Source organism: Emys orbicularis, chromosome 10 (assembly GCF_028017835.1).
Source record: "Emys orbicularis isolate rEmyOrb1 chromosome 10, rEmyOrb1.hap1, whole genome shotgun sequence".
Taxonomy (NCBI): Eukaryota; Metazoa; Chordata; order Testudines; family Emydidae; genus Emys; species Emys orbicularis.
The window spans coordinates 24570203-24596805 of record NC_088692.1 but is presented as its reverse complement, the minus strand read 5'-3'; the positions used below and the strand labels follow the sequence as shown (position 1 = coordinate 24596805).

At 40.2% G+C, this 26603-nt stretch overlaps 1 protein-coding gene across 2 annotated transcripts in view; it reads right to left on the bottom strand.

Moving 5' to 3' along the window:
- Window positions 1-26603, bottom strand: part of GRIN2A (glutamate ionotropic receptor NMDA type subunit 2A) — a 299502-nt gene that overhangs the window by 124365 nt on the left and 148534 nt on the right. For both annotated transcript variants that reach the window (XM_065411694.1, XM_065411693.1), the window contains exon 3: window positions 8935-9527. In XM_065411694.1, coding sequence (XP_065267766.1) covers window positions 8935-9527 — 593 coding nt within the window. The remainder of the gene's footprint in view (window positions 1-8934; window positions 9528-26603) is intronic.

Here is a 26603-nt window from a genome sequence, read left to right as displayed (position 1 = left end):
CCAGGCAACCAAGCTGGTGCTTGGGGCGGCACCTGGAGGGGGGCGGCGCGGCGCTCGGGCCGCCGGGGAGAGCGGGGCCACAGCCGGGCTCGCCGCCCTCTCGCCGCCCTGCCCCCCCGCGGGGGGGGGGGGTGGAGGGGGCGGCGGAGGCTTTTTTGCCTGGGGCGGCAAAAAAGCCAGAGCCGGCCCTGAACTAGCACTTTCTGAAGATCTGCCAGAGGCCAGATTTGATAATCTTCAGTCACACCTTAAGGCTCACAACCTCATAAATGCTTTTAATTAATGAACCATCACTGCAGAAGAATAGTAGTTTCACTTGAGGTTTGGATTCCTTTTAAAAAAAATCCATTATAAGACACGGTGATGAATGCTGCCTTATAAAAGTAATGGGATAGTATATCATAGGTGATAGGAAAGAATTTACGTAAGGAACTGTCATTCAAAAGGGCTAATTATAGCCATCAAAAATGGCAACTTGTTCAGGCATTGGACTTGCCAAAAAATAAGATACTAAACAGAAGGTATCAAGTATGCTGTTCATCTGTGTAATTGTAAATATAGATTGTAATTACTGAATCTTAAACTATAGTCTGGTACCAAACACAGAGGGTAACATTAATTCCTGGTATAATCAATGGAAATGAAATGGGTCCAATTCAACTGTCAAGGGAACCTCAGAAATGAAGTAAGAAGCATTAGCAAGAAATTCTAGGATTATCAGGAGAAAAAGGAGTGAATTATTTCTTGTAGTGACTGAAAATAAAAGTATACCAAAATATGCTTTTATCTTTCCATATTGATTTAGGACTGCACAGCAAGTGTGCTACTAGTGACAAAACATTTTGCTCCAGACATAATCCGTTAAGTAATGAAACATTCTCAATCATGTAGTAAACTGTGTTATGTTTATTTATCCCAATTTTTGACAGAACTCAATGAAATAAGCAAATCTTCAGTAAACTGGCTGTCAAGAGATCTGTTGCCGCATACAAGCATTACACAGACTTGTTAGATTATTCATCAAACCATTGTGTCCATGTAAAATTAGGATTGACTCAAATTCAAAAAGGAACTAATCTGGCATTGCTGGAAGCTGGAATCAAAGTACTGAACAAAATGAATTAATATCAGGGCTTGTTATATAAAAAGCCTTTCCCATGTAAGGAATGCATTGCTTTCACAGATAGGATGCAGGTTGGCAACATCGATTCGTCAGAGACAAGAGTGAAATCAGGGAATGAAGGTGGGGAGAGGATCCTATTGAAGACTAAGTTCCACTTGATTTTAAGTTTCCAAATAAGTCGTTAGGTTGGTTTGTTTTTGTAAGCCACACTATACAAACTAAATTAATCAAAACAGGAAAATAGACAGATATTTGTCAGTGTGTTGTTGGTTTGTTTATTGAATAAGGCCTCAAAGTTCATTCAAAATGGCTCCACTTCACCATGTATGTGCCTAATCTTACTATTGACTTCAACTAGACTACTTACAGGAATAAGGGCTACTTGTATGACCAGGGTTTGAGGAAGAGCTCTGTGTGGCTCGAAGGCTTGTCTCTCTCACCAACAGAAGTTGGCCCACTAAAAGATATTACCTCACGTGCCTCATCTCTCTAAGGGTTTGTAGGATCAGGTGCTGTATTCCTAAGCACTGCTTTTCTCCAGCACAATGCCCTCTGCACCGCCTGAGCTCTGCATTGAAGCTGGATGAAGTAGAGGACAAGAATGACCACTCGTACTAGGCTTTGAACCGGCCCCCACACAAGCTAGTGATGCGGCATGAGGACAGGACAGGGGCAGGGCATAGAATCTGCATTTATATTGTGCAAGGAGTAAACAGCGGCTGTGGACACTGCTCCAGACCCACAGATTGGGATCAGAGGGAGATTCACTACCTACCCAGCATAACCATGTAGTCACTCTAGCTGTAAGTAGGTTCATGCATTTCACCCGCACTTAGTAGTGTATCTATAGACGCACCTCCAAACCTCTTTGCTATTCAAGAGTGAGGACAAAGAACAGCAATTATGCCATGCTCATCAAGGTACACATCAGAGCTGGTTGAAAAATGGGTAATATTTTGCAAAAAAATTTTTTCCTGATTTTTGTTCCAAAACTTTATACATTTTTACCCTATTAGAAACACTCCAATGGCATGTATAAAACACACACACACACACACACACACACACACACACACACACACACACTTTTTCTATTTCATGGGAGGGCAGAATTTCTTATGGTGATCAGCAGGGTTTCTTGGGAGAGGGAGTTTTTGTTCAGACATCGTGTTAATACACTGCTAGCTCTAACTGTATTGTTATATTAGTGACCATATTGTGTGTAATGGTATATCTGCCATGGGAGATTATGGGTGTAATGCAAGTGAGGAGGGAGCATGCCAACAGATCGGCCATTCTGTTTTTCTCAACTGCAGATTGTTACCTATGCTCCTAAATGTAATGCTACTCAAGGTAAACCTCTAGACCCGAAGCTATATATTAACTTGAAAAATATGTATGTTTAAACTAGTCACTCTGAATTTTCCTTTAAATCTTTTCTATATGGTGATGTACTCTAGGGGGAAGCCGATATCTTCCCACATGTATTAGAAATGGACATCGATCAGCTTATCCCAATAAATTCAAGCAAACCAGCATTTTTCCTGTGTCTAAAAAAGCCAATAACAGCATCTTAGAGTTGCAGTGAAGGGGGGAGACAGACTGTGTGTGCTCAAGAGAGATAAAATGCCTTCAGCCAGTGCATTGCTCACAGGAGTCAAGGGATGAAAAATTGAGAGTTTTTGCTTTGTAATAGATTTCACTTCAAAACAGATTTTCTTTTAAAAAAATCCAGAGCTTAAAGTCATCATCTAGATGCAAAAAGTAGTGTGTAAAATGTTACCTATCTTCATTTACAAACAAACTAGGTATAATGAAATGGGTTTAGAATACAATGCTAGGTTTCAAGCTGAATTTGACAGTGATGATAAAAGTGAGGGTCTAAAGCCTCTTTTTTCTGCTTCTTTCCTGAGCTTTTTTTCATTTAGTATCAGATATTACCCCCTGTAGAGGTTTTTTCAAGATACAGTACTCTCCACTGAGTTCTCAGCTTCAGCGTTTGCAAGCTGTATCATGTGTGTAATTCACTGTTCTGGTGAGACATTCAATACAGAGCAGTAAGGCATGATTTAGTGGCCCTTAAGCCCTTCAACTATTTACAATAATTTTAGCCTTTCCCCCAAGAATGTTCATCCATACTCCTTGTTTAAATCCGTTCTTTAATATTGGTTTCATTTAAATTTTAGTTTAAAATAGAACAAGTCAGCATGAGCTGCGTCCTGAAAGCCCTGAGTGCTAATCCCAGCTCAGCCACTGATTTGCTGTGTAGCCAAGGCACTTAAATGGGTAACCTCCATTTTACTGATGGGAAAAGTGAAGCACATTCAACTTATCTGCTGCACCACGGTGCTAATAGGGTTAATGTTTCCAAAGCACTATGGAAGTGCTAAGCATTTGTATATATTGATTCTGGCATTATACAGTAAATATTAATTGAGTACTCCAGAAGAATTATTTTTTAATACAAAAATAACTAATTACAGTAACTACGTCAAGCAATTTCTTATTATTGTGACATGTCTTCTATAAATGGTAAATAGCACCCTCCCCACTCCCATTATATTCTGAAGTTTGAAAGAGAATGAATTGTCTTCCATACAGGAAAACTTATGCTCATGTTATAGGTAGAAATGACTGCTTCAAACAGGAAAGTGGCTTTATTCACCATAATATATTACAGCTCCATCCACCAGTAATTTGCAGGTGCATTATGCATTACATACTGTAGGATATCATGTTACAGCCTAATTGCATTGTGGAGACACACACATTCCCCTTGTAGTCATACAGATTTAATGGCAGCACATGATCACACAGTGGAGGAATGCTGAATAGCCAGTTCAACTCCAAAGCAGTGAGTGACTGAACAGGGAAAAATGTTTCAAAACAGATCCAAGCTTTAATGCAGACTTCCACCTTGAACAGTGGTTTTTGAATACAAGATCTTCTAAAAGTGAACGGGTCTAACTTTGAAGGGTATTCAAGATTCAACATTCATGGAATTTGGGGTGCAGAGTTAACGCTGAATTTATCATTTCAGCATAAACTCTAATATTAAAGTGTGTGATTTAGTGAGCACAGTGTCAGTAGTTTTGGCGGATTTTTTTAAAATGTTGACATATACTTAATATAAGAAGAAATCAAGAGCAATAAAAACTTGGTATAGAGATTATAGTGAATCTGACATTGATTCAGATTTGTTCTGTCTTAGAATAAATGATTTTGGAAACATATTGCCAGTCGCTATGTTGCAACAGGTTGTCACCGCATAGTTACCTGTGAGTTCCTCCTTTCCCTCCTCCTCCCTCCCTCCCCTCCCCCTCACCCCCATGGAGGGGGAATTCACAGATTTTTCCGCAGCAATTCTGGTTATTTTCCACAGTTCTTTCAGAGGCTCAGGGTGGGATGGAGGAAGCCTACCACTTAGTGCAACGCCTCACCAGGGCCACACGAATTATGGAATGTGGATATGAAGCAAGAAAAGCTCTACATGATACAGTATTTGGCATTTAGCAGAAACTGCCGGCGATGACGTCTACATATACGGCAGCAGCACCAAAGTGGAGTCATTTTGAAAGGAAAAGCAGCTATTCTTGGATGCCATAATTTTACACATCAATTCTTAATATAAATACACACGCCTATTCTGCACATACATACCCCACACTATAAAAAGCTACTATATGAAAGCACAACTCAATCTCCTTTTCTCAACCCCACTTCCCCATCCCCCCCAAATTTAATTACATTCTCTATCTGAAGCAGCACAGATTCTGCAAGCAAAGTTAAAACCAGTTGACCATTAAAATAGCATTGGAAAGTCATGCTAATTCAGTCAGTCTCCCGCAACACAGTTTTATAAACACACTGCTATAGATGTTTTAGAAGTGAATTCTAACATGTTTCTGTGGTGGCCATCTATTAGGGGCCTTAGAAGACCTATTTCTGATAAATTTGCTCATTGACAACAGTCAACCCTTTCACCTTTAGGAGACTGGAGTTTTAAATACCTTTAAGGATTCTTCTGCTTTCTACCATAAAAGCACAAATATACACAATTTTTTGTTTTAAACAAGTCAGTGTTGCCATCAATCCCCTCTGTCTTGCTCTAAATTTAGGTAGTAACTATTCACCACACTGTTTAGAATTAACCTTGTATATCCAGCATGCAGGCACTATGAATCTACTGCTTTGGGTCAGGATACTCCAGACTTAGTAGAGTTAGGTTTCTGTTCTTTGCTGATCTGTTCACCCAGTGCTATATTAATTTGAAATGAGTGACTTTGCAATACTGGACTGGCATATGTTTTCTGATCCACAGCCAAAACAACGCAGAGCTCTGGGCTACAGATGCTGTAGCAAGCGACCAAAGTGAATGAAAGTGGACATAAAGAAAAGCTGTTTTCCACATCTGGAGGTTTACACATGCACCCTGTGTGACGTTGCACTCCATATGTTATATGGAAATATGCTTATGAGTGTGAATGTGATGTAACTGGAATATGCTTTATGCAAAAGGTCTCTTGCAAGGTATCATAATAAAGGTTATAACCTACTGAATATATTCCTCCTATTTGTATGCATGTATCATTCTTGTATCTGAAGCTAGAAATATGAAGTATAATTCTGAGGTCCTATTGTAATTATGCAAATTGTGGGTCATTAATGGTGGTTTAGAATCTTGATGGCTCCCATTGACTAGGACAATTGGTCGTAAATGGTTTATTTACCTGCATGCCTTCCTGTGTATATATGGGCCACCCAGGAAGAATGGAGACTAGGGGTCTTACAGTGACATGTGACCATGTCACATGATACTGGAATCCATCTTAATCCTTGTACTTTTCCATTGATGAGGCGGGGTGGGGACAAGCACAGACAAAAGATTCCTGCCTTGTGCCAAAACTATAAAAGGGGGTAGAGCAGGACAAAAGGGGAAGCCACTCATGAGAAAACGCCTGCTTACCACCTGAGATGTCTGCTGGATCTAACAAAGACTGTACTGGGGAAAGGATTGGGCGCAGACTAGGAAGGAGTCTAGTCTGTGAAAGAAGCTTATTGGAACATCTCTGAGGGTGAGATATTACCTGTAATCAGTTTCTTAGTGTATTAGGCTTAGACTTGCGTGTTTTTGTTTTATTTTGCTTTGTGACTTACTTTGTTCTGTCTGTTATTACTTTAAACCACTTAAATCATATGTTTTACTTCTTGAGCTGAAAGTAATGTGGGAGGGGACACAGTTCCTAAGTCAAGGAAGATGGTTTTGCTTATGTCAGACAAATATGGTTCCTGTGGCCAGAGATGGAGCTGCAGTAAGGAATTTCAAGCAGGGAATCATATGGCATCATCCCCATATTCTGAGAAATAGTCAAGTAAACATGCAGCATAACAACACTTTGAATGGAGAGTTTATTTAAAAAAAAATCTAGCCCAACAGCAGTCAAATAATGTTTCCAAACACCAAGGAACAGAATCATTTAATTTTCCAGGAACACTGGGGCAAATTTGACTCCATTAACGTCAGAGGAATTCAACGCCATTTTGATTTCAGTGGAATTATACCAGGAATTAATTTGGCCCATTGTGTTTACCAACAGTGAATGGACCCGACCAGAGCTCTAAAAGGAAATAGTCTAATTACTAGGGTACTGGATAGGGAATCAGGAGACCTGAGTGTTAGTCCCAGCTTTTCTACTGACCTGCTGTGTGACCCCAGGCAAGCTGCTTCATCTCTGTGCCTATTTCACCTCCTTATATCTTGTCCATTCATTGATGAAGAAACAGATCATTAATAATTTTGGCATAATAAGGCTGATATCAAATTATATGACTGAGCTAATTTTAAAGTTTCCATAAAGGCATGCTGTTCTCTCCAGAATCTGCTTTAGAAAAGCCAAAATACCAAATGTAAATGTTAAGAAGCCAGCACTGCACTAGGTGTTTGAAGAAGTCCTTTTATGCATGCTTTAGGGACAAAGATTGTGATCAATTACTACCTATTTCTAGTTAGATAGATAGAAGTCAATTTTCAGCAGTGTGCATAACAGATTAGAGCAGGGACCAAATTCTGTTATAGTTAAATGAAGTTGTGAACTGAATCCACTCATACCAGTGCTGGAAACAGAACACTTTATTGGCCACAGTGGATGCATATATTCTAATGTGAAAGTACTGTGATGCTGAGCAGCAGCCAAATTATAGGTCATACAGGCAATGCCCCTTTTACTGATTGACATTCCATTAGATACCATTCACACAGTATTTCTGGAGAAGGGGTGTGTGTGTGTGTGTGTGTGTGTGTGTGTGTGTGTGTGTGTGTGTGTGTGTGTGTGTGTGTGTGTGTGTGTGTGTGTGTATATGTCAGGAATCATAACTCTGGAAAAGGAAAAGCAATCTGGTATACCAGTAGGTATAAAAAGGAGAGAGAGAAAGAGAGAACGATTTGAGTGGTGGATAAATGTATTACTTGCATTACTTAATTCTATTTAAAATATAAGAATGTATTGATTTCTCTCTCAAAACTATTTCTATATGTATTTCTATATACTACACCTATAAGTCACATTCATTATCAGCAAAAGAAAACAGTCACAATTCCTATACACGTATTTCTCCTCTTTCTTGTCACATTTTCAAAATACTGGAGAAATTAGGAGGACCGGAACCTGGCTCCTTTCTTTGTTTGTGAGTTATTCAGACTCCACTTTTACTATTTTGCCCGGTTCTTTGGAAATTATTCAATTAATAGTTTATACAAAAATATTTCAGCCTCTAGAGTGCTTAAATTCTTTCCCATAATCACGGCTTTGAATATTTTTTATTTGTGTTGTGTGATTGGCCACTTGAACATGACTTTCTTGCCATTCCCTGACTGGACAATTCCCAAGCATACTTGCTCAAATACATCTTGGTACACATCACAGCATCATTCATTACACAACCATGTAAGTACGGGTATTGAAGAATACAATATCCAATTACATATGCAGGGGAGAATTTAGGAAGGCAGGATGCAGTTAAGTGTGGTTATTAAAGGTTCACAAGTGGTCAGGACTTTGACTTACATTTACTCAAGCATCCCAATGCCCCTAAGACCAGACTAGAGAAGCGTTTATTGAAACTAAACAAACTGTTCCCATTTGAAGAGTGACACAATATTGCAAGGATACTTCCATGTCAACATGGGTTAATGCTGATGACTTTTTGCATACGTTTCCAAGGTAAAATACTTACAAGCAGAGGTAGCAAAAAACTACAATAGTAACAGACTTCTGTTCCTGTCTGTTATTAGTTGCCTAGATAACCCTGGACTTGTATAATTTCCTCATCGCCATTTTAACACAGAGTAAAAAGATGTACAAAGTATGAACTAATTAGCGTACTCTAAGAATTAATGGGAGTCACACAGACTCAGTCAAGGCCTGCATAGTATTTTGACAATTTTACCTCCACATTACATTTTTTGAGAAATGATTAAAGACACAACGGATAATTATTTAATGTCCCACCAACCCACTATGCTGAAACCAAATTTCTGAAGGTACCAGATCCAAAGAGATGGTAGCTCTCTAGTGCAAGGAACATGGCATCAGTTCCATGCATAGAATAGTACAAGTAACAACATACCAGACCTTTCTGTAGGTTCCCCTGGAGATCTCTGACAAACAATAAATACAGCATATCTTTTATAAAGAGGCTGAAGAGATTAATAAAAAGTATTATTTTGCTACAAGGAAATATATTGGTACTAATTTGGAAAAAAATAATCATCAAAACCATGTACAGTCTAGGAAAAAAGTAGAACGTCTTACTTGTGTAGCGTGTGAGATGGTCGTTCATTCTTCTCTAGTTGTCCATAGCAGCTGGTTTTTGCTTCTGGAATGAAGGAGTACTTTTCCAACATGGCTGATGCAGCTGTGCTGATAATCCCAAGAGCATCCCGCACCCGAGCTTCTAAACTATAGTCCCATTCATCATAGGATGCTGAAATTAGCCCTGAAGGAAATTCCTTGGGAGTGATTTCTGTGTTGCCACTAACCAGGCTGGGGACTATCCAGAAGAAATCATAGCCTGTAAGGCCTAGGGAACGGGCTTCATCCAGAATGTAAACAGCTTCATCCTTGGAACAATAAAGCAGGATAACAGATGAATGAATTTTCTTCAACTGAATCTGGGTCTTGGCATCCCCAATGGCAGTATCAAGTATGATCACATTCTGCATGTCCCAGCCCACAAAACTGTTTTCCACTGTGGTCTTGATGAAACTTATGAAGTCCCGGTATCCAGGAAAGGTGCTGGTCACCAGGGAAAAAACATGCCAGTCATAATCTTGCATCACTTTCAGCATGACAATGGCTTCCTGCTGGATAGAAGCCCCAAACTGGAAGAATGTGGACATCACATCCTAGAATATGCAAAAGACAATGAAAGGTTACTATAATTGGACTGATGTGCAAAGAAGAGAGAGTGTCTGTGTCTTCTGTCCTCTTAAGGCCCATCCTTGTTACCTCTCTAACTTTCAGTGAGTGTGTGAAGTTCAAAGTATCTTTTTTACATTTTACATATAATGCAACCAGGCAGATTTTGCTGTTTTCTTGTAGTCAGTAACACCAACTTTCAGTAATTGCAATGGCTGATTAAATCTTTAGGAAAAATGACATGAGCAGCTAGTTATCTACTAGGGAAATTTCTCAAAGCACTTGAAGGTAAAGGACATAGGTCAAACTAGTTGTTACAGATGAACCATATAGGTCTCTACACTATTCAAATGAATTAACTCCACCACATTGATGTAGATTTACCAAATCTGATTGTGAAACAGTGTAGTCCAGATGGATTATTTACATGGATTATGAATCAAAAGGAAATCAGCTTTATTGCATATGTATGAAGCAACACTGTACACACAGGCCTGATTTACAGAGGTGCTGAGCTATCACAAATCTCATTTATTTCAATGGGAGCTGTCAGCAGCTCTAAAAATCAGACCCATTGTACTCACATACTCTGCGCGTTCACTTCTCATCACATTACATTCCGGTCACTCTGCCCATCTCAAATTGGAATAGTATTACATCCAGTAATAAAATAATGACTACTGATTTATAATAATGATAACCTAGGAGTGTCTAGCAACATGTTCCAGTCCTCATGAGATTAGTTAAATGGAAGTAAATTTGAAGAATGGCCTTGCATTCTATAACTTGCATCTGTGTGTGTTGTCCTTGTGGACACAACAGCATCCTTAATTTGCCATCAGACACTTTCCTTGAGTTTGCCTTGTTTAGGTTTATATTCTCAGTCACAACATTTGACACAGCCCATTCTATTTTCCTTATGTCTGCCTATTGTGTTTATATCATCTAACAAAAATTCACTTATGTCATCTAACAAAAGACATCCACTTATACCACGATACTTGTGTGTACTTTAAAATAAACTTTTTACAGGCATCTAATATTTCATACATGGACAGGTCATTTTCTAAATTTCTATTTGGATTTTATATTCTAAACTTACACAAATTAAGGTTACTAGATTATCAAAGCATATACCACTAGTTATATAATTTTACTTTATCCCCGGTGGTACAACAGGACATATTTATTTCATTTTCAGACACTGATATTGTGCATAGACCATCATGTTAAATATATATATCGGCTGTTCAAGGCTTCTAACACTATCTTTAGAAAAGTGTCAGTCATTCCTCTAATTATTAATACAAACATATAGCACAGTTCATCTCAAAGTGCTTTATGAATTCAGCTAAGAACTATTATCTCTATTTTACATATGGGGAAACCGAAGGAGATACTGAAACAGATACATCTATGACCAAAATCACACAGCAAGTTGGTGTTAGAACCAGAATTGAAACTCAGGACTCTTAATGCCCAGTTGTATACTCTGTCCACTGAACTATACCGGCTCCATGCAGAGAACCCTCTGCACAGGTGTTTGAGTCTTTTTGTTTGTTAAGGAGGCAAGCAGTGTTATTACTTTTAGAGCCTTACCCAACAGGAGGATTTTTTAGGGCTTAACCCCAATACAAATCCTACCATAGGGTCAAACTATGAAAAAAGCCAACTAGGGCAACAAAGCGTGCATCACTGGTGCTAATTAAATCATCTGCTTTGGCAGGTATTGTCATGTCAAAAAGGGTATTGTGACTGCCAGTGCTAGCCTTCCAATAGATTTGGGTAAAATCCAATTTGATGAATTAAGGACACTATGAGGCATAGTGGGGAGAGAATTAAATATGGGATATTTTACTGCTGACCATTTATAGGAGCAATTCCCCAGGGACTCCAATTATAAACCTAAAGAAGTCTTCCTTTCAGGGATACTCACAGCTACGTACAAACTGAGCACATTGAAAATATATTCAGAGTCAGCATTTCACATCACTACACCAAAAGGAATTAAACATCCAAAACCATTTCCATTAATCTCATTTTACATTAGTTCTCCAATGCAAAGTAAATAACCAAGTAATTAACTATTTGGAGAAATATTACCAAACCAGTAGTTAAATCTAATGCACTCTCTTTGCTTTCTTGTTTTTCAGATTTCTAAACTGTGACTGATATTTTCTTTTATCCTTGGTGTGCTCAGATGCAATGGCAAAAGGACGTTCTATGTACAAATAAAATAGATAAATAATAGCACTTAGAATATGTAAATAGACTTGACGATGAAATCCATCACATTCTTTCACTACATCCCTATGTACCACTCATGACTATAAGCATAATGGAATTGCTTCTCCAAGTGCAGGATCTGTGCAAGGGCCATTGGCTGCATAGGCTCCGGGGGCACATCAGGGAACTCCAAAGAGCAAGGAGACTTACATGAACAGACTATCAGCCACAATACAGCACAGACGGACACTTACAAATGTGTCCCTTTCTAATGTGCACATATAGACCTTCAGAGCCCCAGCTATAATTACTACTGTCACAATCCCTTCCATGGTCATGCATGATTTCAGAAACACTGGGTAGACTTTTAACAAATTTTGAACATGACTTGACTTATCCACAGATATTTCAAACAAGCAATTTGCGATTAATAGCATCCAATGGTCCAGCTGATTAAAACAATAATTAAGTGGATAAGATAGAACTTTGCTGCAGAGCATTCAGTGTGTTAGCATTAATGTTGTGGACCAGATCCTCAGCTGCTGTAAATCTACATAACTCCATAGTCTTCACTGGTGATATGTTGATTAATACCAGCTAAGGATCTGGCCACATGTGCTCTGAATGATTTTTGCCACTACCTTAAAATGGGAGCACGACTTAATAGCACAATTAAAGAACAACTGGAGACTTACAGCTCAGGATAGCAGTAAGATGGAAAGTTGCAGGCAGACACCTTTAAAAATTCAATGGTACCTACAAGAAATATTTATGTGCATATAAGGAAAATATTCAGACATTTCATGCACAGGGTTTATTTGGCAAAAGCTATCATTTTGGTGAAGCTGAGAAATTGTAGGCCTAATCCAATAGTCCGTAAACATGCAAAACTCCCCAAAGGGGAGGATCAGGTTCAAAAACCAGATATTGTAGCTTATAGAATTAACTTGACCTTGGCCCATTCATTTCAAATATAAGGGGAGTGTAACTTTAGTTAGTGTCAGAACTATATCATGATTTACTTTCGCTGTTTTAAAACTTTGCACTGGGGAAAGGCCAAGTGAAGTCTGAAGATGGTAAGGGGTGGAATTGTCCCCCGCCCATGCATTACAAATATATGCCACATCTCCTTTTATTACTTCAAGGAGTAAAGACCAGAGAAGCAGGATTTTTAAAAGCATGCTATAGCTTAATCAAGCACATTCCTATCAAAAATATAAAATTGCTGAACACAGGTTGGGCATTTTTGTGGGAGCATCAGTAATAGCTCAGTCAGAAACATCTCTGGATAAAATTCAGGCAAACACAGGCAAAACTTCCAGTGGGAGTTTGCAGAATTTGTTATATTTATTGAGTCTGTAAGGGAGACTAGTGCTTTCATAACAGGGCCGTCTCCAGCATTTCTGCCGCCCCAAGCAAAAAAAAACAAAAAACCGCGATCGCGATCAGCGGCGACAATTGGGATAAAAAAAAAAAAAGCCTTGATTGGCGGCGGCAGTTCAGCGGCAGGTCCTTCGCTCCTAGAGGGAGTCAGGAGGGACCTGCCGCCCCCGAATTGCCGCAGGTGCCGCCCCTCTCCCTTGGCCGCCCCAAGCACCTGCTTGTTAAGCTGGTGCCTGGAGCCGGCCCTGTTTCATAACATGGGTTCTTTTCACATACTTATCTAATTAACAATAATTAAAGGGATTTTGTAAAGTTTAATTTTACAGCACTCATTCAAGTTTGAAGTTAGTACTAATTTTTGTCATTAGTTTTATATATAGCAGAAAATCAAGCAAATAAAAAACACGTTAAGGATGAGTGGGAAGAGTCGCTTCTGCACATTGTACAATTCACTTTTCTCTGCTCCTTTATGTTCCTCCAATAAAGGAATCTAATGTTTAAAGTTTGTAAGACATGTCACCATCTTGAAACAATGTGAAACAACGTAAAACACCTCTTGCAGAGAAATTCGTTTTGGCCACTGAACATGATCATGTTATTTTAATTGGTGCACACCTTCTGGGTTTTCACACTGAACAGTTAGTGATTGCTCATACAGTGGAAACTGGAGTCCAAGTTAGAGTTTCTGTTCAACTGAAAAGGCTAAGTGAAAAATACTTTTGAGAAAATGAAAGATGGCTGAAAGAGAACATCAGGGAGTACATAGCCTGTTACTGAACCTGGTGACAGACCCAGCCAGACTCATGTCAGATACATGGCGACCCAGCAATGATGGGGTTGGGAAGTTGATGAAAGAGCATTGCAAGGCTGCATCCTTCTACAGGATAATTTTCCACTCCCACTGCTGTAGATTGATTGGAGAGGACCAGCCTGCCTTTGTGAAGATCCTTACCTGGGATTTAGGAGGAGGTTGGATCTGTGGACTGTCTCAATACCTTGAGGAGGCAAAAAGACCCTGAAGATATAAATTGAGGGAAAGGGACCAGCCAGCTGACCCTAGCAGGTCCAAGAAAGAACTTGGAGAACTAACTGCACCCTAAATTTTAGGAGGGGTTAAAGTCTACTGGGACACCCCGGCCCATTCCTGAATGAAAGTAATTCCAAGTAGTAAGAGGGAGCTGGGTCAGTCCTGGGTCTGGAACTCTTCAATATTTTCATTAATGATTTGGACAATGGAGTGGAGAGCATGTTTAATAAAATTTGTGGAGGATACTAAGCTGGGAGGGTTACAAACTCTTTGGAGGAGAGAATTAGAGTTCAAAATTACCTTGACAAATTGGAGAATTGGAGATTCAGTAAAGACAAGTACAAAGTAAGTCACTTAGGAAGGAAGAACCAAATACACAACTACAAAATTAGGAATAACTGGCTAGGTGGTAGTACTGCTGAGAAGTATCTGGTGGTTATAGTGGATCACAAATTGAATACGCATCAACCATGTGAAACAGCCGCAAAAAGACTAATATCATTCTGGGGTGTATTAACACGAGTGTTGTATATATATATTATCCCACTCTACTCAGCACTACTCTACTCAGCACTGGTGAGACCTCAGCTGGAATACTGTGTCCAGTTCTGGGCACTGCTCTTTAGGAAAGGTTTGGACAAACTGGAGAGAGTCCAGAGGAGAGCAACAAAAATGATAAAAAGGTTTAGAAAACCTGACATCTGAGGAAAGGTTAAAAAAAACTGGGCATGTCTTAAGAAAAGACAACCGAGGGGAGACCTCAGTCTTCAAATATGTTAGGGGCTGTTGTAAAGAGGATCACGATAAATTGTTTGCCATGTCCACTGGAGATAGGATGAGAAATAATGGGCTTACTCAGCAGCAAGAAAGATTTAGTTAGCAATTAGGAAAAACTTTTAAACTATAAGGGTAGGTAAACTCTGGAATAAGCTTCCAAAGGAGGTTTTGGAATCCCCATCATTTCAGGTTTTTAAGAACATGAGGTGAGACAAACACCGGTCAGGGATGGTCTAGGTTTACTTGTTCCTGCAGGCTGCTGCACTTGATGACTTCAACTGGTCCCTTCCAGCCCTACATATCTAGGATACTATGAAAGTGAGAGAAATAAATCAGTCCCTTTACAGCAGCTTCTTCTCTATTTCAAGCAATATAGCCAACACCTCAACAAACTTCAGAGTTCATTGAGGACACAATTAAAATTTTGCACATTATGTCCTTTCACTGATAACTTTTCAATCAGTTATTACAAATGTTTGGAGGGAAGTTAATCCCTGTTCAAAAATTGAGAGGGCTGCTGCTATGAAGCTGCTCCAGCAAAAGAAAATACACTGCCATTGCCAGCTGTCTGCAGGGAATTAAAACGAGAATCTATTAGAATCCATATTCACAGATGTTCAGACCCAAGGGGACCATTATGATCTTCTAGACTGACCTCCCGCTAACACAGACTATAGAATTCTTTAACAGAGTCAACGATATACCACGTGAGGGAGGAATGGTATATACCATTTATTTGGATTTTCAAAAGGCCTCTGAATAAAGTCCCTCACCAGACTCTTATTAAGCAGACCATCGGGTGAGAGTGAACGTTGTGTTGTGGATTAGAAACTATTTAAAAGATAGAAAACAGAGCATAGGGAATATGTGGCCAATTTTCAAAATGGAAGGAGGTTAACAGCAATATGCCCCAAGAGCTATACTAGGACCTGTGCTATTTAATACATTTATTCATGAATTGGAAAAGGGATTAAAAGTGAGGTACCAAACCTGCAGATTACAAAAGTATTTAAATTAGTCAAATCTCAAAAGGATTTTGAGGCACGTCAGGAGAAACAAAGCTAGGCAGCTAAACATAATGGCATATGAATTAAAAGCAGAGGAGTGAGAGGTATATTGGAAGGAATAGTTTGAACTACTCATAGGTGGTGATGGGTTCTAAGTTAACATACATCTCAGGAGGAAGAGCTAGGTGTCATTGAAGATCATCCACTGACAATATCTATTCATTATGGAGCAATCAAGAAAGCAAACAAATTGTTAAGGAATACTGAAAAGGGGTGACATTAAAAAGCTTGAAGCATTATTCTCAATCATAGAAAACATAGAAAGAGACTAACATTTGTACCCTCTTGCTCTCAGAAAGTGAAGCTCTACCATTAGGGAAGCTAGAGCCTTACTCATTTGTAAGAAGGTAAACATAAAAACCAGAATAAAATCAATACACCTTGCAGACCAATTCTGTGCACTTTTCACAACAGCTTATGTCGTGGAACAGAAAAACTGTATGAAGAATCTGTGCAGGTGCAGCTGCTACAGTGCTGCAGACAGTCACCTGTAAATGGGCACTTTCCAACTGAGGGCTGAAAAGCAGTAGCAGTCGCTGCCACCACTGCACTTCATTAAAAGTGCTCTTAATTAATGAGCTCATGTACAACTAAGGGGAGGTTCAGTGTCACACCTACTGTTTTGGCCTAGATTTACCAAGATCAATTAAACAAGAAAAAAAATATGCTTTTGTGTCAAAAAATCGAGCACTCCTCCTGCTAACAATCTTGGTTAAACAATTGTCCTTCTGTAGTATACAGTGTCAGAGAGCTGTCACTCAGCTCTGAGCATTCCAGGCCACATAACAACTGTAAATGAACTTAAAACTCATAAAGGGGGCTTAAAAGTAGACTGTTATCAGTATCTCAGTAGAGGTGCTGTGGGCATAGTCAATCATCTGGATGAAATATTTGACACTGAAGAATGAACAGATCATATAAAGCATTACTCCTCTCTCTTACCCGGTAAGGTATGGAGTTGGAAAGAAAATTCTATCCAATGTCAAGCTACTGATTTACAGCTGAGACATTAGCTGAAGTTACAGAAAGGTTGTTTCAGATATTCATTACCATGTCAGAAAATTACAAGTAAAAACAGCTGAATTAGACAATCTATTTGTGAAGAATTATATATGGGGTCTAAGAGAAGCAGGAGCTGAACTTGAATGTTGCAATCCCTGTAAGCATTGTCAAAAACACTTAGACAATGACCATGTTCACACTCAAGTATGCTACAATCAAGGGTCTGATTTTACTCCCCAATTAACACAATCTGCAGCAGACCTCAGTGGCAACAGAATCAGGCCCAAAGGCATTCCTTAAGATAAGTTTTGTCTAAGAGTACTATATGCACTAATGAAAAGGTATGAATATCAGGAATTGAATTGCTATAAAAACAAATGTCTCTGGACATCAGGTTCACATCTGAAAACATTCTGCCTGAGCTGAATTCCAAAATCTCTCTTCATTGCCTTTTTGTAGGGGGTGAAAGAAAATTCAAAACTGTAATTAACCAAGGCTTCTCAATCTGTGCGCACCTTTTATACAGATAACTAAGAAGGTTTAATCAAAGCTTCCACTAAAAATAAAGCAGCATGAATTTTTTTTAAAAAAGAAATACTATTCTAATATTTAACCAGCAGATTTGTTTAACAAGCAGGTGTGTTTTCTCCAAGCGAACTATTAACCTCTCAGTCTGGCAGAGGGTGTTTATTACCTTGGGGTATATAATAAGGAGCAGGCCAACACCATCCCCTCAAAAGCAACTTCAGATGCAAATAACTTCTACAGAAGGCTAAGACTGTAACAGGGTTCAAAAAAGAACTAGATAAGTTCATGGAAGTTAGGTCCATCAGTGGCTATTAGCCAGGATGGGCAGGGATGGTGTCCCTAGCTTCTGTTTGCCAGAAGCTGGGAATGGGCGACAGGGGATGGATCACTTGATGATAACCTGTTCTATTCATTCCCTCTGGGGCACCTGGTATTGGCCACTGTCAGAAGACAGGATACTGGGCTAGATGGACCTTTGGTCTGACCCACTTTGGCCGTTTGTATGTTCTTATGATTTCCCACAAGTACCAAGTACATCAAATTTTGCACCTCAAACTAGCTCAAGGCAAGAGAGTCTTTAAGAATGCATCATCTAATAAAATCTGACAGTATGAATGTAACCAGTATGCTGAAGAACAATAGTGAAGTTAGAATTTTTATACTAGTGCCCACTGTGGAGTCTTGATTCATCATAGCCCAAAATATGAACTTCCCGAAGAAAAGCTTTGTTTTACATAGTTGGAAAGCGGAATGGAGTCTTTGTTATGTAAAATAAACGTTCCATTACCCTGAGCTAAAGCATCCTCATGAGATGCAGAACTCTCACTTGGGAAGCTAAGGAGATAAAATTCAGATAGATACAGATACATAACAATGACTCTGAAGTGTTCTACGTGCCAAGATGAGACCTAGCTAAGGACATTAACATTTGATGCTACAGTATGTGATGGATGGTAGGGAAGATAATTATAATGTAGAGATATGCAGATAAAAGTTTGCACTACCTGCATCTACTGAATCTACCCACACAGTCCCACACCTTTTCCTTGACAAATCAATGTTTCAGTGTTGGCATCTCATTTCAGGATGCATAGACTTGCACAGGCAATACTTCTGAGAATAGTGTTGTCATACTTCAAGAGACCTTTCAGGCATTATACCCTTTGGGCAAATAGTACTCTGGGCAGAAGCATCTCTGCCCTACATAGATTCATATTATTTAGAGCTTTATGTGCATAACAAGGATTTTTCTGCTATGAACTATATCTATCATATTGAGTTATTATTCTTCAGTTGAGGAAAGGTAAAATATACACAGGTGTGGTTCTTATTTCTAGAAAAAAGATAGAAAATTTCACCTGCAATATGCAGGATGGATACATGACATGAAAACAATGAAGGGAAGCTAGAAATGAACTCAAGCTACCAAGCCTAGATCACAATATTTTCCCATCACATTCATTATTTCTTTATTTACAATGTTTAATGAAAAGTTCTAGGGAGGATTACATATGCTATACTGGGTTGGATTTATGGGGTAGCAAATCCAGTACTTTGTTTCCAATGGTGGACAAAAACTAAAAAGATGATAACTCTTCTTAATGAGCTTAGCCAAATATTTAATACTGTACTCCTTTCTGGAGTCTGATTTGTCTTACGTATCCCCAAGTCTCACCTCACTTAAAAACTACTTGTTTACAAAATCAGACATAAAATACGAAAGTGTCAGAGCACACTACTATCAGAAAATTGCTTACTTTCTCATTTCTAGCATATAATTATAAAATAAATCAATTACAATATAAATATTGTACTTACATTTCAGTGTATTGTATATAGAGCAGTATAAACAAGTCATTGTCTGTATGAATTTTTAGTTTGTATTGATTTCGCTAGTGCTTTTTACGTAGCCTGTTATAAAACTAGGCAAATATCTAGATGAGTTGATGTACCCCCTGGAAGACCTCTGCGTACCCCCAGAGCTACATGTACCATTGGCTGAGAACTACTGGAGTAGAGCATTTAGCCTCTAGAAACTATGAAACTCCAGGCCCAGGCCCTATATGACCGCTATACAGCTCCCCTTTGATCCCTTGGCAACAGAGCTGCCTAAGGAACCATCATTCTAGCCTGCAAAAAGGAGGGTTCCATATTGCTTAAGAGCTAATACTGACTGAAGCCAGCTTAAAGTTAAAGCAGTTGATGACATGATGATGAACATACTGCACCCATCCCCAGGTATGGGACAACCCCTCCCCACAAACATCCCTTCACCCCGTACCCATGAGCAGATCCATCCCTTCTGCACAGAAAGAGGAAGATCCAGTTTACTAAGATGTATTATTCAACTTCATTCAATTATTGCTTATTCATGTAACAGAGAACAGGTAAGCTTGGAAAGCAGTCAAAGCAGCATCACAGAGTCTCCATCAAATGGTATTGGCTGCCACTCGGTTCCTCTTCCAGGCGACTGTTTTCCAATGCTGTATTCAGCATGCAGGCGGCACAGGTCAAATTAAATTAGAAAAGCAAAAAAATCTAATCTTTAAAAATTCTTATGCCTTTGCCACTCATGTTCTGTCTACGCTTCTAATGTGAAACTGCAGCCTAATGTGAAACTGCAGCCACTGTTCTGGATGCTTTAGGAGATATTTAAATTCTTTTTTAAACTAAAAGTTAATGAACTGAGCTCAGTGTTTTTTTCTCAGTGGACAAGCATCCATCACCACAATGTGAATATTTGCCTTGTTGGAAGTTTCAGTGAAATGGCAAATATTTAAATGGGCAGAGATCAGATCAGCCAGAGAAAGGCCGCTTCTGCTCCCACAGATGTCAATCGGACCACAGATGGCCACTCTAAGTTAGGGTAGATGCATCCAAGCAGAGCCAAAAGCTTCAAAAAGCAATTAACGGTAATACTGGTGTGCCCGCTGCAGGCAGTGGGACAGATCACCACAACACATGCTGCTCATTCCCCTCTGCTGCCCTAGGGCAGTCCTTGCCGGCTTGCCCCTGTGCTACCATCACCACACCGAGCAATTGGAAGGCACCTCAGACAGTAATGCTACATTGGTGGGAGTGGGGAGTGTGGGAAGATTCATTAATATTTGTAATCTTCTTGCCTGTCGAGAGGACAGATGTTGTTATAAAGCAACGCTCACAATATGAATGGTCCTAAATTGCAAAATCCCCGACCCACAACTTGAGCTTCCTGACCCACTGCTCACAAAGACCATGCTTCCTGTGCAATCTCAGCCAAATGGCTGCCTCTGAAAGGCATTACTTCTGACGATGATCAGCTAGCTCTAACATGTCCTACCAGGAAGTTATAGAGTTAACCAACACACTGGAGACATCATTAGAACTCAGTAAACAGTCAAAACTTCACAAATATTTTCATGAACAAAAAGCAGAAATTTGGGCTCACTATGATTAGTGGATCATCCACTACTCACAATTATTTGGACAACCACTGGGTATTCATAAAAATATTAGGCATTGATTCTGACAGCTTTTGCAAATTTTAGCATGAATGTTTATTTTTTCTGAAAATTGGGACCAGAAGCCCATTTTTGTTCATTCCTATTTTCCAGTTTAAAAATATTACAGGCATCCAATCTGATACAGGACACCAATTGTACACCATATATATGGAATAATCAAACTAACCCATTTGTAAAGATTATTCATCCAAACTATGCAGCAAATAACAAATAATTTCAAAGAAAATCAGCATTCGTCAGCAAATGTTTCACTAACCAAATAGGGGGCTAAATGATTACTTTTCATAACATGGTCCAACCAGCTTTAATCATCAATGCAACTACAAATTATATTCGAACAATGGATATTTCATTAACCTCACCTGTCTAATAAAACCCTGATAAAAGATCATTTTCAACAGCTTTTCGATTTCTCAAATATGAAACATTGGAGCTTTTTTTTTTTTTTTTTTGTAAAAACAAGACACAGGCTCAGAATAAACAAGCATAAAGTAGTATCTTTTAAAATATAAACTTCTTACTAATTGCAGGAATTAGTTATCCTCAATTATAGATCATGTTTTTGGCATACTTCACTCTAATAGATTACCTGGCTTTAGTAGAAAAAGCATGAAACCATTCCTACTGAAAGAGGCCCCAACTGAGTCTTTCAAATGACTAAAATCTGAATAGAGAGGCTGTTTCACTCCAATGTTTGAACAATACTGTTCCAAATGTGCATTTACAGAATGTGATAATACATTCAGACAGAACGGGTGTGTAAGTGCTAAAATGTGATGTGGTTTTAAAATGAAAAGTGTAGTACAAGAAGGTGTAGAGGCTGATGACATTTAAAACGGCACTCCATTATTGCACTGAGACCAAGCTCCATGTTTCTGTTCTGCTTTGTCCAAAAAAAGTCTCCTATATCAGAAAAGTCATTCATTTTATTATATTGTGTGATCAAACACTCAAACTGCATAGTACATAGTGTAGTTCTGTACACTAATTGCTTCACTATTGTAAAGATAGCAGGCTGTGTCATTCCCTCTAATAGATGGGTAGCATTTTTTCCTTTAATTCATGCCCTGGCCAATATATCTTGTGAACATGTCAGATTTATTAATCCCCAGTCTCGCTACAAAAACAAAAGACTCTGAATGAAGAGTAATGACAGAAACATGAAACCAGGTGTCAGGTATAGAACAGCTGGAATATACCATTTGTTGCTTTGTGTGAGGAATTGTTTTCCTTGTAGCATCATCTCAACCCCTCTGAGAAACACGGTGGATTTCATGAGCTGGTCATGACCAAACTTCATCTTTGGGCATAGACTGAAGTATAAATAAAAATAGCGAATTAAAAACACCACTTAAGTGTTTAGAGTTGTGTGACAAATGAATGTAGAGAGGGAAATGAATGTCAGCCCATGAAAAGGGACTCAGATTATTATTTGAAAATGAGACAACTAAATCAGCAAGAGGGCCCAACAGAGCCATCACTGAGGTTCCACACCTCTCTTTTTGGAATCTAAATGTATGCTGCTAGATGTTCCCATTAACAGACAAATGAGCAGAAAAGTTTGAACATGCCAAACACTAAACAGGACTGTAGTTTAGTCTGCAGACAGTGAGAGTAAGACTTACACACAGGGCCTGATTGCATAACCCTTGATGAGGATAGATTCTGGATAGGGTCCAGATGTCCCGTTTTTAAAGGGACAGTCCCATTTTTGGGGACTTTTTCTTATATATACACCTATTACCCCCCCACCCCCGTCCCGTTTTTTCACAGTTGATATCTAGTAATCCTAACTCTGGAGTTTAGGATAGACTCTGGAGTCAACTGCCTGTTAGCTAAGGCTGTAGAGAAGACTCATTTCTCTCTCTCTTCCCCCCCCCCCCCTAGATGGGACCACACCCAGGAGGAGTGTGAGTTACACATACCAGTATGATTAAGGATTCCACAATGTAGTATAATATGTTTATTCCTTTTGGAGTACAGAAGGCAGTTAGTTATTCAGCAATACAGATGTGCACCATAGTTTCATAACCCTCACCACACCAAAAAAAAAAAAAAAAAAAAATCTAATTTCAAGCTGTTTCAGAAAACTTGGATGAGAGTAGATAAGAGGACCTGAAACTATTGTAAAAGCTAAAATTTATATTACTTACCATCAGTCCAATTTAGAGAGATCACACAAATCGCATTTAGAATTCTTCAAAAGCTGCCTTTAAAAAAAAGCTTAAATGAGATGGCTTAAGACACTTTCAGGATATTAATTGTGTCCTCACTGAAGGGTAGCTCTGCAGGTAGAGAATCAGTATACAAAGTTTTTATTCTCTTAATTGCCTCTGCCGTGACTATTTCAATAACAGACTTTCATCCACATTTACATTTTTGGCTAAATTCTGGCAAGTGGTCAGTTTGTGTGCACAAGAAAAACCAGAGTAAGTTTGTGAAGCAGAAAATGTGGCATGAGGACATGGTCACTTCTCTGAGAGTACATGCAGCATAGAAAGAATGGATGTGGGCTGGCCAAGGTTTGGTTAAAAGTGACTGTGGTCCATGTACAAGGTAGCATATCAATTAATCCTGAAGATTAAATGGGTGGTACATGTAGGAAAAAGTATTCTCCCTCTTAGACGGAATAATTTTCCATACATGAAAGAAGCCCGCAAATCTGCATGTCATGTGGTTTTCAATGCCGCCTCTCTGCACAAAGACAGAGATTTGGTCTGTCTGCTGGGATCTTGGCATAAATATTTTGCTATATAGAATAGGCTTATCAAAAACAGCAATACAAATTACCCAGGGTATGTGCAATACCATTTTGCAATTAGCATCCAAAAATGCGATTGGTAATATGAGGGACCTATTTATAATTAATTATGGAATATCTCATTTAAATAGAAGTTTCTGTAAGTGATGTTCGTAATTATTGCACTTTTGCTTTAGTGTTGTATTAGCTATACCTTCTTGACAGAGGCAATTGGAAAGCACCCTTCTCTAACAATTTCACTAATGCTTAAATAGTCACGCTCTCCTAAATAAAATGGTTTTATTTTTAAACCTCATACAACCAAAGTGACAACTCTTAGGAGCAATCCTGCCTCCGCTCTGGGAAACTAGAGGACCTTTTCTGTAGCAAAACATGTGTTCCTGCAGCATGTGGAGGGGGTAGAATAGTCTAGGGAGCTTGCCCAGGAAATGCATAATCCTACACATGCTAGTCAGCCCAGCTGCACAGAAGGTAGGCTACTGCACAGCAAGGATACGGAAGCAAGGTTGGCCAGCACAGGGTGCAGTTGGTGGATTTACCTCTGTGTGGATGAACTGGTCATTCCCTCCATACATTTAAAGAATGGCATGGGGAGAACAGGCAACATGGAGGCTAGTTTAGCAGCTCCAGGGCACTCTGCAGTATGGGGATGGAGGATTCCATCCTGTCAAGCCCCAGTTAAACTCCCGAGTGCACAGTCTGACTGCCTTGGCTGTGCTGTGGTACAGAACTTGGGCCTCAGCCTCCACTGATAAGAATGGTTATTAGAAACCTCAGTGCAACCCATATATTCTGCTACCTTCGGTTCCTGTCTCAATACAGTGATGCACAGGGTGAAACTGTCGACTAAGTTCTGTTTTAAGGAGCACACTGCAGCAATGGCCAAGCTGGTAAGCATCAGAGTTTGCATATTTGGCGATTCAGTGGCTAACACGCATTTTACCTTCTTAGGATCATGCAGACATTTTCAAACATCTTTGGAATGTGCTTCAGACTGGTACCAACCTGACAGATCCATTATCAAGTCTTCAGAATTTGTACTTCAAGTTTTACATAGAACAAAATCAGTTCTCATTTATTTAACTTTTATTCCCAAATTATATAAAACCATCCAGCTAATATTGAGAACTGTTGTAATACCTGAGGCCTAGCAGGCCTACTTTGTTAGCCTGACTGGTGAAAAGTTAGTAAAGTTTCATGAATTGTCACAATGATCAGTTATATAAAACTGCTTAAGAACAGATGTGAGAAGGAGACAGAAAAGATAGGATTAATTATATTAGAAAGGGTCTACTGGTACCACTCAAAGACTGTGTTAAGATTATGATGTAAACAAAAGGAGCAGAGGATTTGAAGTCAATGAACCAAAATAGATGTCAGAAAGTAGGCTTAATTGATGGACAAAATAACGAGAGTATAGATTATAAAAAAGAAAGGCTTTAGTAGGGAGATAATTTTTACCATCACTACGGCTCTGGTGGAAGGATTATTGCTGTGACACCAGACCTTGGATACCAGAGAGATGAGCCAGAGCAACAGCTGTCATGATCTAGGTTCCCTGTAAACTGCACGACAGCACAGCAGGCTATTTAGGGCCGTGTAGAACTGCACGGTGAGGGAGAGGAGCCCCACCCCCAGCCCAGGCCCACCGGAGCTGCTGCAGCAGGAGAGGCGCCCCTCCCACCAAGTCCAGGAGCTGCTGCAAGGAGAGAGAGCTGGGGGGAGTCCTCGCTCCCTGCCATAGACCCGGGGCAGCCTGCACCCTAAACCCCTCATCTCCAGCCCCACCCCAGAGCCTGCACCCCCATCCAGAGCCCTCCCCCCTCCCCAGCCCCCGCACACCAACCCTCTGCCTCTCATCCCCGGCCCCACTCCTTGAGCCCGCACCCCCCGCATCCCAACCCTTTGCCCCAGCCCTGAGCCCTCTCCCTCACTCTGAACCCCTTGGCCCCACCCCGCCACATGAATTTTGTTATGTGCACCAATATGAAGGTCATGTGTGTAGCGGGGTGGACACCCGCTCCTGCCCTGAAGGGCTTGAAATCAGCCCTGAAAGAGGACTGCAGTGGTAAAAGCAGCCCTGGAGAGGGCTGCAGCTCTAAAAGCTGGGCTGATTGGGGAAGCAGCCGCAGCTGGGTCATGCCCCAATCAGGCCTCAGCTGGCCCTATATAAGAGGCTGGGAGCCAGGAGCTCAGCAGTCTCTCTCTATCCTCAGAGAGAGAAGGGCCTGGCTTCAGGGAGCTTTACCAGACACCTAGATTGGGAGCAGGGCTGGGGAAGGGCCAGAGGAGCTGGGAGCTCCAGTCTAGGAAACCCCCAGGCCTGGTAAGGCCTATTAGGTGCTGGGTTGCAGGGGGCAGCCCATGGGTAGGCAGAGGCAGCAGGTCTGAACCCCTTTGCCTGTGATGAGTGGCTGATACTGCAGTCTGCCCCAGTGAACGGGGGCTAGATGGAGACTGGGCAGTAGCCAAGACTGAGGCGAAGTGGGGATAGTGGGTGGGGGTTCCCCTGGGAGGGGGAAACCCAGAACTGTGGGGGTACTGCCAGGGGGCAGCACCCAGAGAAAGGGGCACCGGGGTCCTGGGAGGGACATGGGGCCAGTGGCAAGGCGGATCACCGGCCTGCAGAGGGCGCGCCAAGGCTGGCAGAGCTAATTCCTGAGACGACCAGCAGGAGGCGCCGCCGGGTGAGTCTGCGCATTGTTACAATGTGTCACACATCACCTCCATATTGGTCCACATAACAAAATTCATTCTGCACATGGGTGGGAAAAATTAGATTGGACACT